This window comes from Porites lutea, chromosome 11 (assembly GCF_958299795.1).
Source record: "Porites lutea chromosome 11, jaPorLute2.1, whole genome shotgun sequence".
Taxonomy (NCBI): Eukaryota; Metazoa; Cnidaria; class Anthozoa; order Scleractinia; family Poritidae; genus Porites; species Porites lutea.
Genome location: NC_133211.1, coordinates 23,298,359 through 23,316,452, shown reverse-complemented (window position 1 = coordinate 23,316,452; position 18,094 = coordinate 23,298,359). Strand labels below are relative to the sequence as shown.

Sequence of the window (18,094 nt, the reverse complement as noted above, 5' to 3'; positions counted from 1 at the left end):
CTCTGAACTTAAGCCAAATTTAAGCGCTAAACGTTCGAGAGACTGCAGAAGTCCTCGATCGATACGATCCAGGATAAACATGTCAAAAATCCAAGATTGCTAACGTAATTCGTCACCCATGATATTAATAGGTAATCAAATGGTATACTCGTGAAATTAGGGAATAATTGAGTACTAAAGTGATGACGTCATAAAAATGAAATTTCTGAAATTATGGGATTTGTCAGGATATTCTGAAAGAACAATGTCCAAGAGGCCTACTTGCCAAAAATGAGCATTTGGGGGCAAATTGTCTCCGAGATCGTAGCCCAGTTATACTCAGAAAACTCCATACAAACCCTTCTAATTTTTTTTTGGGTCGACCCAAAAAAAATTTAGAAGGGTTTGTATGGAGTTTTGTAAGCATAACTGGGCTACGATCTCAGCGACAATTTGCCCCCAAATGCTCATTTTTGGCAAGTAGGCCTCTTGGACATTGTTCTTTCAGAATATCCTGACAAATCCCAAAATTTCGGAAATTTCATTTTTATGACGTCACACTTTAGTACTCTATTGCGGGAAATTATAAGGATTTGGACAACACGCGCGTGAAATTATTCCCTAATTTCACGAGTATACCATTTGATTACACATACTAACAATATTAGCGCGTAAAGTAATTGTGGAGAATGGTGGGAATAACCCCCCCCCCCCCCCCCGGGATCGGTAGCACAAGTCTACATTTCAAGAAAGAACGGTGAAAGAGGCCTTAGATCAGTTGAAGCGGAGTTTAAGCGCACATAGATCAAAGAGGCTGTAAAGTTATTTGACAACTCAGATACGAGCCGTGGGAAAGTTTGAAGAGGAGACAGGGCAGACCGGGTGTCACTCAATCATCCAAGATGTTGAAAAGTATGCCTCAGAGTTACACTTAACTCTTGACTTAATTTAAAGCATCCTAATCTAAAGGCTACTAGGAGGGAAAAAGCTTAAGATCACTCTTGCCACGGTACAACAGAAAGCTTATTGTGAGAAGAAAAATGGCAAGGGAAACTGACTAAAAATAGATGGGAGGACTCGGCCCTTGACAGTGGAGGGTGTTTGGCATGGATGAATAGCTGGAGATCGGTGCCAACCCATACCGTAGCAGCCTTGCAGGAATTGTACCAACAGATGTTACCAACCAAATTATACCCCCACAGGAAAACTGGTAAAGGGAATGGAACTTCAAATGACATGTTCCGATTGTGTGGTAAATCACCCAAAAGTAGGCTGCACGTATTGGCGGGATGTGGGACACTCGCTCAGACTAAGTTTCTCGCGAGGCATATCACAGCTCTTAAAATCCTGTTCTTTGAGATTGTGAAAGACCTAGAACATATTTTAAAAGTGCCTCCATGGTATTCAAAGACCCAACCTATACCGTTGTATGAGAATAGGAGTGCGCAAGCATTATGGGATGTACCGGACTGAGGTGAGGGCCAACAGAATCGACGCCAGAATAGTCGACAAAGAGCAGAAACGCGTCTTAGCTATTGAAATGGGCTGTCCTTGGTTGGATAACCGCGAAGGGTGAAAAACTGTCGCTCGAGAAAAGAGATTATGTCCAGGATTGAACTCAGTGAGGAAAAAGTGACGAGAAAATGCAAATGAAGTCAAGGGATTAAAGATGAGGACGAATTAATGTCCTTGAAGCTACAATAGTTGACTCGCTGAACGAGTGTTCTTTCGAAATTCACACAGCGAACTAGAAGATGAATCGGACACATGTCGACACGCTACGGATCGTTTTGGCTATTCGATATTGCACGGCTTCTTTGGCTTAATGTGGAACAGTGCCAAGTTCCAGTCTTGCTGGCCAAGCGAGTTGCAGAGTTAGTTTTCCCCCTTACCTTGTTGTTCACACGCCGAAGTCACTCAAATTCCCTCAACGCTTGTTTTCCCCGATTTGCGCTTGGAAGAGCAAAACCTATCGTCACAATTTTCATGGCGTACTTCGGCGTACTTTGCTTGCATCGGCGCTTGGAAGCTGTGTTTATATTTGCATAACAAAGGGAGGACACTTGTGATAAAATCGCGAAAAATCGTGAAATTTGTAATTTAATGATTCCCTAATTTCACTCGTCACCATTTGATTACACATACTAACAAAGGAGAACAAGTTGGAAAATCCGCAGGGCCGCCTTTCGTAAGCGAAAAATCGTTAATTGGTTAAATTTGTAGTTTTCGTAATATAAGGTCATTGCAAAAAAATCGTTGTTTTGTAAATTTCGTAGCAGAGGTAAATCCTGCACATAAGTAGAGAACGAAAAAAAGGGATTAAACAGTGCCCAGGAGGTCTGAAATGCAGTCAGAACACAAAGAAAAACAAGAAACCGTTTATAATTTTCTTCCTGCATGAACAATTAATTAGCTTAGTCTCGGGTTCTTGGCATCCTAAGAGGCCCGAAACGTAGTCAACACACAAATAAACATAAGAAAATACGAAATGCAAGCTTAAAAGGAAACATTTAATGCCCATTTCGCTCAAATATGGAGAAATAGCTAAGGGTAATTCTCATGCAACGTCTTGTAATTGTTGCCGTATGAATAATTAATTAGCTAAGTGGGATAACGTACGGTTGTTCAGGGCTCTCATTGTGAGGTTGATATTCCTGTGGGAACAGTATGCCGTTATTGCGCATGTACCAAACTTTGATTTTTGACAGGATGTGACCGCGAATTCAAAAGATGTGGCTAGAGTAAGAGAAAGATCCGTTTCCATCGCGCTTGGCTAAGTTCGATACTACTAAAAACTCAAAATTAAAGAGCAATGATATTTATTGTTCCCGTTAAGGTTCGATTTGGACGAAATCGGGAGCTTTTGGCGTTTGCTTTCATTGCCTTTGGCCGGCGGACCGAGAGAAGGGAAGCGCTTTGAGGCCTACTCTGGGACCTTAACTCGCCGCAAGATTGTGCGAGCTAATGCGAGTTTAGGCGAGTTAAGGCGAGATAAGGAAAAATTGAGCTCGCCTATTAGTTGCGAGTTTGTGCGAGTTAAGGCGAGTTAAGGCGAGTTAAGGGAAAATGATCCATCTTATGTTGAGGTTATAAGGCTTAAAACTTATAATATGCTTTAGTAACATACATATAAAGATAACTTGGAATCTTTGTATGTCTTATATATATAGTAGGCTCCATGTTGTCCAATTGCGAAAAAATTAAACCAAAAATTTCAGATGAGCTCCAAAGTTGAATGAAGCCAAATCTTGTTTAAATTTATTAACTGAAATATTTTCCTAATTGGACAAGCTTAAGTATGGATATGCTAGTAATATGGAGTCCTGTTCTTTATTAATTATATAGCATTTAGACTCCAAACTAGACCAGTTGGTGGCTGTATCATAATAATAATCATTGTCATCATCATCATATATTATTTATTAAAGCTATATAATTATTTGGCAGAGTAATAAATTACCAGTAGTGAGGAAAAAAAATGAAAACAAAACAATCATGAATTGATAAAAAAAAATGTAGCTGTAGTATAAGCACAGGTAGGATATTTAATTTAATTTAATTTATTTTTTTAAATCAATAACACTATGTTTTAATAGGCAGGTGAGCATAATAGGTATCACATGACATGTCATCAATTGTTATCACTAACTCCAGAATTGAAAAAAAAAAAAAAAGTTTTTGCAGTCAGTGTCAATGTTCTTCAAAGAACAAGTATAAAAATCCGGGGAAGCTGACGAATTACAACTCAGCTGAGGAAATTTTTATGCCACAATCAATTTTACTGAAATGAAATGAAATTTCTTTCTCCTTGAAAATTACGACTTATCTTTAAGTCTTCCATTTGATCCATTCTCTCCACGTCACTGATGGTTTCCCTTGGAGTCCAGCTCAATTGTTTGTTTTCACTGCCAGAAATGATTGCCTTTTCGTTTCCTCGGATAATCTATTCTAATTTCTTGCAAATGAAGGCTGATGCCTTTTCGCAAAGACAGCAGTTCCCATATTTTAGAAACTCCCTCCTTAAACTTGGACAATCCTGTGAGAGACACCTTGATTTCTACAAAAGAAAGGAGGATCAAGTTAACTTGATAGTAAACTCTTGATCATTCTTAGCCTAGCAAAACAGCAAAAAATAAATGACCATATTTTCTGTTTAGGCTTACTTATTTTTTACAAAATGTCAGAAAGTGTTAATAGTTGTGCAGAGGACTATACCTTATTTAACTTGATTAACAAGAAAACACTCTCTACTATCGGCTTTGTCTTCCAAACTCTTAAGAGTTGTCACTGATGAATCTTTTCTGACTTTCCTGCTTCGCATTTTTACAAAATGATCACCGGCTCAGGCGTTTTGTGCGTGTTTTTATGTCACGTACGCGACATTGAAGCTTCCAGCCTAAAACTTGCCAGTGGACTGGGATCAACAAGGCTTTTATAGAGTTAACGTTGCAAGGGTAAAAGGCTTTAGCTTAGCTTACCTGCATGTGATACATTTCCAAACTTCTCGATTTAACATCAAAAGTTTTGCACGAGTTCTCCTCCTTTTCTTCAGAAGTTTTCCCGTCCATCTTGAAAATTACCCAGAAAGCATATCGAGGACAACAGGCTGAGCGAGAGGGCCCTGGGAAGACACGAGTTACCAGTATCTTCTGGGTAATTTCAAAGATGGCGAACGAAGTTGGCTATCAATGCAAAATATTGTACCTTTAGCAATCCTTTATTCAGTTAAGGGCTAAATGTAACAAGTCTTCTGAATCATGCCTGGGTTATGGTTGCCAGTCTGAATACAATGTAGGCCATACAGGATGTCACGTTGAACCAATGTACAGATCTTCTATTACGAGGTAAATATTTATAAGAATTATTTATAAGAAATATGGACTGCAATCAGTATGTGGACTATTTAAAGGATTCTCGATTCTGGCTACATCCTAGCCTTTCATTGATGATTGTCAGCTGGAATCCTCATTAAGCTTCATCAGATTATAGGATGATACGTATGCTACTACTCTTCATATGTCATGAACAGCTTGCATGCATTATATTTGCAAAGTAATTAAACTTTCCATTACAAGTATCTTTTTTTGTAAATCATTAGCCAGCTTTAAACTAAAAATTTGATATTCTGGTATTATGTTTTTGTATTTCACTCTAAATTCGAGATTTCTTATTTTAAGCCAAAAATTAGAAACAAATCATAGGAGAATATTTTTTTCTTCAATTGAGAGATTCAAAGCAATCTTGAATTTAGAGTGTTTCTTTGTCTTGTGTAGAAGTGTAAGACTAAAACTTAAACTATTTTATGAAAACTTTTTCGTGGATTCACTGTTAGTGCTTTTAGTTAATGTCACTTACTTTGTGGACCAAAACACAAACAGTGAATGTGGGATTTGTTAGACCCCGTGACCCCATGCCTCTGGAATTTCTGCCATGCTTAGCATTGAAGCCTTTTCATTAGGCAACGAGTTAGTGCATGTTCAGGCTGTTCCTGGTAGTTCCATTGACAGCCCAGTTGTGACTCCAAGGCATGACAATGTTAAGTAAGAAAAAACCTCATCGAATCTTTAGTGGTGAAATACCCTTACCACAGAGGCTATTGGAATTCCAGAAGGGTGGGATTGGTCAATTACATATTTTACATATTTTTTTAAAGGTAAAAACCCTGTTTTTCTTTAAAAATCACTATCTGTTAAACTTTTGAAATTTGTGTTCTTTGGCGTCTTTCCTTTATGGAGTAATTGTGAAATTACACTGAGAGTAGTATGAGATATTAAAATTGGTATCCACTTGGCAGTGGCGAGATTGGGCGAGTTTGTGCGAGATAATGCGAGTTTAGGCGAGTTAAGGCGAGATAAGGAAATTTGAACATAATCTCAAGTTGCGAGTTAAGGCGAGTTAAGGTCCCAGAGTAGGCCTGCTTTGATGCCGATTGAAGGCTTTTTTCTCCCGTCAGCTTCCATACAAGCTCAGATAATCGTAAAAGGAATAAGCAGAAATGGAACAGCAACAATAAAGACCGTAAGAAAGAAACCATTGTGGCATGGATGTGACTGTGGAGAATAAGACAAAAGACTTTTTCGAAAGGCTAAAATATTATTAATATTAATGTTATTTAGGAGTGTAAAGAACAAATCTCCGTCGGCGGTGCGGTTAGCAAGGAAATCTTGTCGCGTCAATATGACAGTTCTATTATCTTTGAAGAAAAAACAGGTGACGCCCGCGCGTGCACATAATCCTGACATTGTCCCTTTAACAAGAATTCTGTTTTATCATAATTAAATCATTAATGTCTTCTTATTGTCCGATTTCTTAAATCTTTAACACATTTATTCATGGCTCTGATAGCATCATTCTGACGGTAGTATCATCAGGTAAAGGTGTGTGTCATCGACGAAACAATGCGTAATTACATCCAATGTCTTTAAAAGTTTTAAAGAGATTCGATGCAAATAACGAATAACAAAGGTCACAAACATGAACCTTATGGAACACCAAAGTCAAGATCAACTTGGCGTGACATTGTTCCCTGACTGGCAGCAATGTGTTGACTTATTCTAATTAGGTAAGACCAATCAACAGCCTTTCCTCGCGTACCGACATCGGCATGTAGCAAGAGAGAATGTAACACTTCATAATTAACAGTGTGAAAGGCTGACCTTAAGTCAAGTAGAACCATCAGTGTGACCTGTTGCGAGTTCATCGCCCACGGAATGTCGTTCATGACCTTAACAAGAGCGGTCTGAAAGCAGATTGCAACACAGGATAGACGCCATTTGCTACCGTATAGTCAAGGACTTGCTGGAGGTCAGGAACTACTGGACGTTACAGGTAAAAAATTTTAAGAACCAGATCACAACCAGGCTTCTTCAACAGAGGATTAACAAGAACAGACTTCCAGTCATCAGCAAACGTGCCTGAGTCAAGAAGAAAATCAATAATTTTCGTAAGAACAGGAAGAAGTACTTCGGCACCAAGGACATTGGCATTTCCGGGTCCGATATGCAGGTCTTCTCAGCTGAGCTGTCGATGAGTCTACGACTTCACATTCGTGGTTTAAATTGATCCACCCAGGTACTAGACCATGATTCAGCATTGTTATTTGAGATATCTGGCAATGTTGACGATAATCCATCAAGCTTTAAATGACGGAAAGGTTCTCAACAGCGGAGAAGCCCGTACAAATCGAGATAATCGTGATAGAAAAACTGAGATTAAAGGTTGTTTAGAATTAGAAAGCAATAAATTCGCTACATTGTGAAATTCCGAGAGAAACAAACACTGTTAAAAATTGAGTCCAACATCTGCTATTTGGTCATTTTAACTTCATTCTAGTCAGTAATAAAGGGCCTGGATTACTCTAACAGTAATAAACTAGAAATACGTATCTCGCAATAAGCCTCGCGAAACTCGGTTTGGTAACGGCACTCAAGTTAAGCCCTGTCGGTCGGGGTTAAGAACTGGATGGGTGACCAACCGCGAATATCGTCTTAAATGTCCATACGTTGTTCTTTCTTTTCGTCTTCTTCTTTTTGCGTATTATGTGGTGTTATTGTTCACAGTGTATTGAAAAGCAGATTTAGCATTATTTCGGCGCCCGGATTTAGAAAAAGACAAAAACAAAGAACAAATATGGCCCGGTGCAGTTCGCCTGAAAATTATTTTTGTTCGGGCCGTAATACAGAGCTGAAACTTTGTAGACTTTGATCTACCGTATATCGGCGGGGATGGGCTTTCGACAGTGAACAATCATAATGCCTCTGATTCCAATCTCCTGTTCCTCTGTCTCTAGCTGTCGGCGTTGCCTTCGCTGTAAGCGATGTTCCTTCTGCTCCGCGGTTTCTTGTTGACGTCTTCTCCTTCGTTGTTCACGCTGAATTTGAGGTCGGCGTTCTCCCTCCAGAGGAGTTTCTGTGGAAAATCTTCCTCGGCGAGGATCTGGAGCCACTTGTTGTGCTTGTGTGTCATTTGCATGGAAAATTTCACCGATGATAAACTTTGATTCACAGACGATCAGTAAACACCACGAGGTGCCGCATGCAGTAAAATTTCTGTCCCGTAATTTAATCAGTTAAATCATCAAAGTTGACAGGTCTTTCTGATGATCAAAGCGACCGTTCGGTTTACCATTTACACCTTCAGTGCGAAGACTGTCACCGGAACATTAGCACCTTCAGGATAATTGCTCACCATAACAGTGGTAGGTCGCGCGCGTCTGGTCGGTTTCGAAGAACGTGATCGTGACTGTTATTTTCATTCAGTGACTGTGCGCGTTGATATGCCAACGTTTAAAACAGACTGCAACATTAAATTTTTGTTATAAAAGCAAAGAAGCTGCTGAGTAGAAACTAAACCGTCCCAGACCTATTCCGTTTCATTCGTGTACTTTCATTTTGATGGGGTCTGTATGATGAATTTACTTCTGCCTTCTAATCAGGCACGTAAACAACATAGAGATAAAACATTTCATTTTGCTTTTGTGGAGTAAATTCATCTTAAAAAAGTTAAACTAGTGGACCACTTTCTCCGCGTACTTGTAAAAATAGGCATTTAATATGTCGCGCTATAGTGCGAAAATCTTCTTGTCGTGGATTAGATTTCAGTATACAAATTGTTAATCTTCATTTCGCGCCAGAATAAATTAGTTTGCGCGCAAAGGGCTTCAAAAAAAAATCACAAGGTTTGTCCCACTTCGAGTCCACCTTCTGGAAATACGCCGGCATGGTGGCTGGAATACATTGCCGAGGCGAAGATCGGGCATTTTTTCCTCCTCGTCTTTTTTTCCCCGCGACGTTTGTTTATATTTGTAGTGAGAATGCCGTGCATATCGGTGGATTTTACTTCAGCGAAGCGGCTTCAGTTCCTGCGGCTGGCTACTCATCATAAAGAAGAGTGCCGGAATCGCTTTGTTCGCCTTTAACAGATTTGTTGTCGAATGCAAGGTAAAAGAACGGACTACTGTAAGGTAAGGTTTCAATTTGTTTCTCGGCGAAAAATAGTGCATACAACTCGTGAAACCTGTGAGTATTACCTCTGTTTAATATACCGGATGTCGTGCGATGACCCCTCGCTTTTACGATGGATAAGACGGATACAAACAATAATTTCTTTCGCAACGTTTAGTATAATTTACTTAATATGGAGATCATCTGAGGACGATTTTTCGTTATATATGCTTCATTTCTTGGCTTATTCCAGCTACGTGCGAAAAATTAGATGACAATGTTTGTGTGCTATAATTATACTGATAATTTCTTGCACCTTGAAACTCATGAAAGCCAAACTTGTTTAACCCTAGCAAAAAACTCTTTTAATGGAGGAACTCAAGCTGATAGTTGCACTAAAATCTAATAATTGTTACTGCATTTGCATGCTCTCTGTAACCCCGTGGGTAGAACAAACCTGATGGTTACATTAATAATAATCACTGCATTTGCTCTCTGTAACCTCGTGGGTAGAACATACCTGAAGGTTACGTTAATAATAATCATTGCATTTTCTGTTTGTAACCTCGTGGGTAGAACATACCTGATGGTTACATTAATAATAATCACTGCATTTGCTCTCTGTAACCTCGTGGGTAGAACATACCTGAAGGTTACGTTAATAATTACCATTGCACTTTCTCTTTGTAACCTCGTGGGTAGAACATACCTGAAGGTTACGTTAATAATAATCATTGCATTTTCTGTTTGTAACCTCGTGGGTAGAACATACCTGATGGTTACATTAATAATAATCACTGCATTTGCTCTCTGTAACCTCGTGGGTAGAACATACCTGAAGGTTACGTTAATAATTACCATTGCACTTTCTCTTTGTAACCTCGTGGGTAGAACATACCTGAAGGTTACGTTAATAATAATCATTGCATTTTCTGTTTGTAACCTCGCGGGTAGAACATACCTGATGGTTACATTAATAATAATCATTGCATTTACTGTCCGTTAACTCGTGGGTAGAGTATATTACATTAATCTAATCATTGCATTTTCTCTTTGTAACCTCGTGGGAAAAAAAAATTAATGCCTCTCTCCTGGAAATTTTGCCCTGTCCTTTGAGCATAGTGATCTTTGGGAATTAATGGAATAGAATATAAAAAAAGCTGATAAAGCGGAAAAAGTTATCTTTACAAAATGCGCTTTGACAATGTCAAGAGTGAAATAAGCTGAAGTTTTGTAGTTAGCCCGAAGAAAACCCGTTCCTGCATGAAAAGCAGTTCTGATTCCCTTCTCTTAACTAGAAGAGATGCATATCCCTGTGAACCAGTTTTTTAACCAGGAGCGATTCCCACTCACTTCTGATACTTTATTGACACGAGTTCCTATTTCAGTATATGTCTAATTCAAGCTTAGCCGCGTGATAGCTCTTCATTAGCGAAAAGGTCCAAGTGATATTTTGATTGACGTGTTGTTTTGGATCCTGAGGTTTTTTAACACCTTTTCTCTAGCTTAACTGGCAAAGATATTCTAGGAATTTGCCCTTCAATTCGAAATTCTTTGATGTGCCGCTAGATGCCGTGCAAAAATATCACCGCTTGCGGCTCCTCGTGTCAAAATGCGCCTTGGTCATCGGTGGCGAAGTCTATGTTGCCTGGAAACGCAAAATGCTCCATGACGTCATTGGCGGACACCAAGCATATATTCAGAGAAATAAAGATTTATTTATTTATGAAGCCTCGAATTTCGCAGTTGGCTAAGACCTCGCGCGGTTAGCAGACTGCGTGCGCGCTTCGCGCGCGACATGATTATAAAGTCGCTACGCTCGGAATAATATTTTGATAAAATGTGGCAAAATTAATTAATTTAATAAGTAAAGAATTAAAGCATTTTTTAAAATATGGGGACCAAAACTCGGTTGGCAATGGCAATATAAATGGTAACGCCGACGTACACTCACGACGACTTTAAAATGTTCTCAGATGATTTTTGAGGAAAAGTCGCTAAGTTTGGTGACCATAGATAGATTACACGGTTTTGAAGTTATTCAACTTTTTAGCGAGGGGTCGGGCTCCAAAAGCCCCCTGGTCTGAATTGGGTTAATCAGAATTGTTTATTTTAAAAGACACACCCAGTCACCCAGAGATCGAGAATTGCACAGCAGCATTTTATATTTTATAAGAACGAACTACCAATAAACACCTTACCTATCCTTGAGCTTGTCTCTGCTGTATTGTTATAAATGTTAGTAGCGACACATTTGTAAGTGGCTTGGTCTGAAGGCTGAAAGTTATCAATCACAAGTAGGCTGGTAACTTCACCTGCGGTGAAATTCGAGGTAAAATTGCCGACGGGTATGACCTTGTTGTCTTTGTACCAAATCATTCTGGGAAGAGGTGAACCTTTGGAGGAGCAGCTTAGTCGAATCTTTTCTTTGATAGCTGGTACGGTGATGTAACTTTGTGGTTTTGTGGTTAATAGAGGTGGCTCTGGGTGACAAAAAAAGGGAATTTACGTTAATACGTTTATTACTAGTAAATAGTCTGAAAGGCCAGGGTCATGATAAAACTCGACAAGAGGCAGGATATGCTCTCATTTCAAGCAATCTTCAAATCCGGTTCCAAACCTGAGCCCCTTGTTCATCCTGTCTTTGCCCTTTTAGGCTTTCTTCACAAAATATATAATTACATATTTGTTTTTAATTACTTAACACCTATTAACTTATTAAACATTTTTTAACTTAAAAAAAACCTATTATCAACAGCAACAACCGACAACAACAATACACGTTGTGCTGAAATCGCAAAAATTTTTCGCAAGGTACGCACTAGGTTCTTGTAGTAAGTGCTTTCAAAAAGAAAAAAAAGTTTAAAATTACGGGAACTTAAAAACTTAATTATGTGTAACTAAACCTCGTGCGGACTAACTTTTGCTGACTTCGGGCAGAGTACATTTTGTAAGAATTAATAGATAATAAAAGGGAAGGGGAAGGGTCATCTTAGTACTCATTTCCTTGAAAAAATAAGATAATTTTGACTTGGAGTGATCATTTTAAGCTTAGGGGATAGGGCGACCTGTAAGACCAACACCTGAATCATAATCAGGAGTCAGCATTAATAAAATTTGATTTAGGAAACGATCTTTATTATTGCTCTTTAGATGGCTGGCGGAAATCTATGCCACCTTCAAAACAAGGGAATCACTGACTATATTAAGTAGGTTGAGTATGATCGTCCCGGTGAACGTAGTCCTGTATAGGACTGTTGTTGTTGACAGCTTGACGTTTCGACAACCTGTACGGTAGTCATCTTCAGAGTCAAAGTGAGTTGTTCACGTGAGTTGAATGGTATTAAACTCTGGTTATTGACCTGATTCAGGTCAATTAAGTCGCAATGTTATTGGTCGTCTGTCGGTTAAGCAGTGAAGTTATTCGCTATGGAGACTCGTAATATCATTTTATGGTGCGTTTCGACCGTCCATTATCACATTTAAACGTTCCTTTATTGTCAGTCAAAGTGTCGGTTGTCCAATCATTCTCTCGGAGTTAGTTTTGCTTGAGTCCGTTAAAAAGCCGTTTGTACGGTGCCCGGGTAACTGTTGGCTTCGATTCAGTGGCGTTTGTTCTAAGTTGGTGAAACCAGCTTTGTAAAGTGAGTCCTTGATAGTAGTCTGTAGAAAACGTAATACATGTTGCAGAGACCCAGTAGATTTGTTGTTTCGATTGTAAATTCTGCTCAGCAATGTGATTGTTGACGTCACCTTTAATGTTTCTTTTCAGTCAGTCGTGTGCTAAGGTTTCTGCCGGTTTCACAATATACGTGTCGCACACAAACCAATAACCACTTTACGACGACTAATTACCAATGCGAGGGACAAAGACAAACCGGAAGACAGACCACTTACGTTGGTCTGAGTGTTTGAATCAGCGTTTCTGTGCGTGTTCCGTGTAACAAAGAACGCGTTGTTTAGATAGTCACTCTCGTCTAGTAGGCTTTCAGGTGAGTCGCAACTAGTTGCGCGCTCGTCTCGAGTTTCGTCTCGTCCTGTCTGATCTCGAGTCGCAAACAAGTTAGTATACGCTACTGTAGTAAAGTACGTATTGTAGTAGCCTTGTGAGAGGTCGGGTTGTACGATGGCTGGTCTAGTTGTCGATGTGTGTCAGTTTTCTGTGAATTTTCCGACGATAGATTGAAATGACTCCTGTGTTCAAACCTTTTCACAGTTTTATATCATATATCAGTATATTTCTTAATTTGGGACTAAATTTTTCCAGTTTATACATGTTTGTCGTTATAAAACAGTGGTAAGATGCCACACATTCAAGCGAACATTACTCTAAAGGTAACTGAAAGTTGCCGCAGCTGCACATTGTCATTTTGGCCCCAGTATTGACTTAGAGAAGATGCAACTTACACTGAACCAAAATACTTACCAACTGATTTGACTTTAAGAAACGTTCCATGAAGATTAATTCCATAATCATTCCTTGCATAGCACGTGTAAACACCCCCGTCTTCTCTTTCAGTGTTGTTAATATAAAGTCCGTCTTTTTTCACTTCACTTCGTCCCTGAGGAAGAGGTTCTCGGGGAGATCTGGCCCATGTTACCTCAGGGGTGGGGTTTCCAAGGAAATCACATTGTAACTTTGTTTGTTTACCCAAAAAGCCAGTTGTTGTTCCTGGAGGAGACTTGCGGAACCTCGGTGCACCTTCCAAGTAAAACAACTTACACTGTAAGTATGAAATCAAAATGAAAAGAAACGTCCTGGAGCACTACTACCAGCAACGTCTGCAGTCTCTGCAGTGACAGATTGGAAGCCAACGAACACAACAGGCTCGTGAAGACCTGCAAAAGGTGGCTAACATGCACTAATCACTGGATAGCACAATTGGCTATTTATCCCCCTGTACCTATCCACTGGATTATGATTTATCCGGAAGCCGTCACCTAATCGAGCTTTTGAACATCTAAGGCCAGAAAGCAAAATTTTGGAGATTATGAAACCAATGACGGTTTTTAATCCACTGAAATCACACATTCCGTTATAGGTAGAAAGGAAATAGTTAGGAACTCACCTAATACAGTGAGTTCTACTTCGGTCTCTTGAACACCAAACAGATTTTCGGCGCGGCATGTGATCACTCCCTCATCTTCAAACCGAACATTCTTTAACTCAAACTTGTCATCACCAGTACTGTTAACTCTACTTTGGTTTTCGTGTATTTTAAGACGTACAGACCAAGTTATTTTAGGTTGTGGATTCCCAGATACGGAAATACTTAGTGTCAGATTGCCACCTTCCTTAATGAAGATGAGTGGTGGGGGCTTGCTTGTGAATCGGGGCGGAGCTGTTGATCAGTTACATTCATTATAATAAGCAATAATGCTAAATGTATATCAAACGCCAAAAGAACATAATAAACAATTGAATAATGTCAGTAAAGATGAAGTAGCATACATATGATATCGTGGTTAATGTGAATCTGAATGAAATACTTTTTCGTTAAAAGTTTACTCACCAAACATTCCTTCACCTGCTTGATTGGACGTTTGCAGTTGTTCGACAAGGTTTTGAAGCACGGTAGCATTAACGTCTGGGTTCTTTCCTGGTTTTCCTCGAGGGCCCTTTCTACCTGGAGTGCCGTTTTTTCCAGGTGTTCCTGGACGACCTCGACGGCCACGAGGTCCCGGTGCTCCTGTTTGTCCTCGCGGACCTTTTGCCCCTGGCTGCCCAGGGGGTCCTGGTTGTCCTGGGGGACCCTGTGGACCTGAAGTATAGATATTTTCATCGGCTGATTATTAGTCATTTACTTACTATTAAAAAATGCGAACCACGATCGAACTTTATTTTACCCTATTAATTAAACAGTTTATTCATGATAGTCATTCATTTACGTAAGAGGCAGCTTGACCAAGCGCTTAGAGCGCTGGAAAATATTCAATCGGCCACGCCAAGAAAGCTAACTAAATTTGTTCTCGGTGGTCCCGAGTTTTTATTACTCTTAGTTCACCCGAGCCCTAATGTAAATAGCGAACGGGTTTGCCTCCGGTTTAGTGGGATTCTTGACCTTGTGGGCCATAATGAAAATTCGGTGTAATTCTGTAACCCCTATAAAGTTTGTTTTTTTGTCAACCTGAAGATTTGACAAATTACATTCAACTGTTTGTTGGACTTGTAATAGGATGGTCAGTATTTGGAACTGAATATCCCTGTATAAATATTTGGCAACAGGGGCGGATCTAGGGGGAGGGTGCAGGGGGTGCGCACCCCCACCTGAGATGACCTGCGGTTTTCTAATACAACTGGTATTCTGCAAACAAAAAACTATGTGGTTTATTGGTGTTGAAGTAGAGCAAGAGACGAGTGCACCCCCTCCGAAAAAAAATCCTGGATCCGCCCCTGGACAAGAAGATGAATCATTTTTTTTTGTGTATGGTTGTTGATGATTCCAACTCGTATTACTCTTTCTAGTAGTAAAAAATCAGATATTTAGTAAATAAGAGGTATTGCTATTAATAAAATTGTAGTTACGTTTAGACGTCATGTTACATACCTAAAGCTACTGATATGAAGATATGTAATGTAAAAAGGGGACTACTTTGTAAGAGCCCGTGAAGGTTCCTTCTTAAGTTTCCCAAAATAGTGGTTTGTTTTTCATGCTCTCTACAGTGAATGAATGAATGAACAACTTTATTAGGTCATCTGCGTATACTGATAAATGACTGTCACGCTGAATAAAGAACAGATCATTCTGTTAGATATTCCATAGCATGGACCCTAGTGAGGATCTCTGAGGACATCCCCTTCTTATTTCCTTCCGACTGCTGGTCGCCGTTCCCACTCGTGACCTGTTCTCTCTTCCGTCGAAAAAGGATTTCATTAAATTTAAAGCGCTTTCAGAAAAACCATGAGCTTTCTGTTTGGCCAGAAGTAATGTCGGGTGTACAGAGTCAAAGGCTTTACTCATGTCAGTTGACAAAATGGCTTCAATCTCCCCTGCATGTATCCCTCTAATGTTTCCAGTCCTCAACCAGTCGTATAAAAGTTGTTTCACAACGTACTGTAACACTTTCGATACGCTGACATCGAATTGTCAAAGATAGTGTCGAACTTATCCCTAAGCTGATAGCAGAGCAATTGCTCACAGATCTTATCCACTGCCGGTAACAAAGTTACTGGTCTGTAATTGGCTACATTTTGCGGATCCTCTTTCATGTACACTGGTACCCATTCTTCCCTTTCAGGCACTCCTTAGGCCATTCGCTCTCCTGCGTTACTTGATTAAATATCACCTTTACAGGTTCTGCAATCTCATCTGCTACCAGCTTAAGTATTTTAGGGGACAACCCATCAAACCCTGTTGCTTTATGAGGGTTAATACCCCGAAGGGGGTCTAAAGCTTCTACATTTCATTTGATCCAAGATTATGGATCATTTTGGGTAAACAAACAGTAGTCAGTAAATCAATTTACGGCAGCAATTAAGTAAGAAACTACCCTTACCAAATTCAACACTGTTCAACTAATTATAAAAGATTATATTACAATAGTAATTATATATAACAATTATATTTCCCCGTTCTAAACTATTCAGCTAAACAATTGCTAATGTCTAATAGCTATTAATAGCTGTAAGTTTCTGTGACGGAACTGAGCAAAAGCTAACACGTCTAGGTCAAGAGAAAAGAAAAACAATTTAAGCCTAACATGCAGGCACTGACCTTTCATACAGATGACTTTTTCAGTTCCATTGACCACGTCATTAGCAACCTTATAATAGATTAGGTAAGAAAAAAAGAAAGAATGAAAGAAAGAAAAACACCGGAAAAAAAATGATGTAGCTTCTTACAAATTACAGTCAATTCGGCGAGTCCTTTCTCACCAGCCCTCACGTAAGTAAACCAGTTTGTTTTCTTTATTTCTTTCTGATCATAAACAAATAAACGACGTATCAAGCCAGTACTAAACTGAAGTATGGAGTTGAAACCTCCACAAGAGCACACGGCCTTCATGCAAACTACGAAATAGCCACAACGACAACAAACAAAATAAATTCCCAAGATTTTAAAACAGAAACTTCAAAACTTCGTTTTGGCTTTCTCAAAGAGGCCACGCCAGTTTAAGCCTTCTAGATGTCTCAGATAATAAGTTAAGGAAGAGCTTCCAATCACAAATTCTACTGAGAGCCCTGTGGCAGATCTCGACTCCTCTCACCCTGTAAAACAAGACTGCTAAGGAATCGTGGTCAACCCTATGTCCTTCTTCAAATCAGGACTGATTGCTGTTTTATCAATAGAGGTCTTTGCGACAGTTTAATCTAACTGTCAACTGTAATCCGGAACGTTTGTTTCTGGAATTAATAAAAGAGCGTTTTTTTTAAAATTTAATGTTGAAGTTTTAACTGACGGAAATCGCATTACACCATCAAGCGCCATCGCTATCAAACAAAGGAATCCCTTTGTGAATAGAGACGATAGATCTTATCTCCTTGTCATTCACAATTCTCTTATGGGAATGCGTAACTACTATAATCTCATTTTACATCGGGGTCGCACCTATCATGCGTGCTCTGAGCGCTCGCGCGTAGTTTAACCATTAACTTTTCTATAAGTAATTGGCAACGTAAAAACTAAGAAACAAGAGTGCGTATTTCCATTTTTAGATGTGTTATCGGTTTAGCAACCAGTTCGATAATAAGGTTGTTTGTAATAGACCTCAGTTGGCGATTTGGATTCTCTTTCGCCACCTCAAAACACGAAAAACAAAGGAACGCTACAAACCTGAAGATTGCTGAGCAATTTCTGAACGCACACTGCTTTGAGTTTGTCGGCTGCTGATGATTCGGATTTCCTCTTTCCAGCTCGGCGGTTTCGTCCACTTCTTTGCTCTTGATCTTCGATACCCTGAACTCTTGTTATGGGAGTTGTGTTGACGTCTATGCCAGCATTACTGGATTCCCGGACTGCTTGCGTAGGCACTTCTCTTCGAATTAATGAAAGTTCATTCTCCAAGTTAAAAACTTTGTAGGAGAGAAAAGCGACTGACGTGAGTGTAAAAATCAGATGCAGTCCTGAAATGACGGAGGAAAGGTTCGGTGAATCGCGACCTGACCCCATACTCGCACCCTCAAGCTCGACTGATAAGCAGTGGGAGAACTGCTAACTTTAATACATCAATCT

General features: G+C 39.5%; 1 protein-coding gene across 1 annotated transcript; it reads right to left on the bottom strand.

The window, feature by feature from the left end:
* Nucleotides 1–6,460: 6,460 nt before the first annotated feature.
* LOC140953348 (uncharacterized) lies at nt 6,461–18,038 on the bottom strand. Its single transcript, XM_073402834.1, has 8 exons — nt 17,696–18,038; nt 16,637–16,685; nt 14,435–14,683; nt 13,991–14,263; nt 13,348–13,623; nt 11,123–11,404; nt 6,826–6,893; nt 6,461–6,718 (listed from the first exon to the last, which is right to left on the bottom strand). Exons 1-8 carry the CDS (start codon nt 18,029–18,031, stop codon nt 6,461–6,463), a joined length of 1,791 nt encoding a protein of 596 aa, XP_073258935.1. The 5' UTR covers nt 18,032–18,038.
* Between the last annotated feature and the right edge of the window lie 56 nt (nt 18,039–18,094).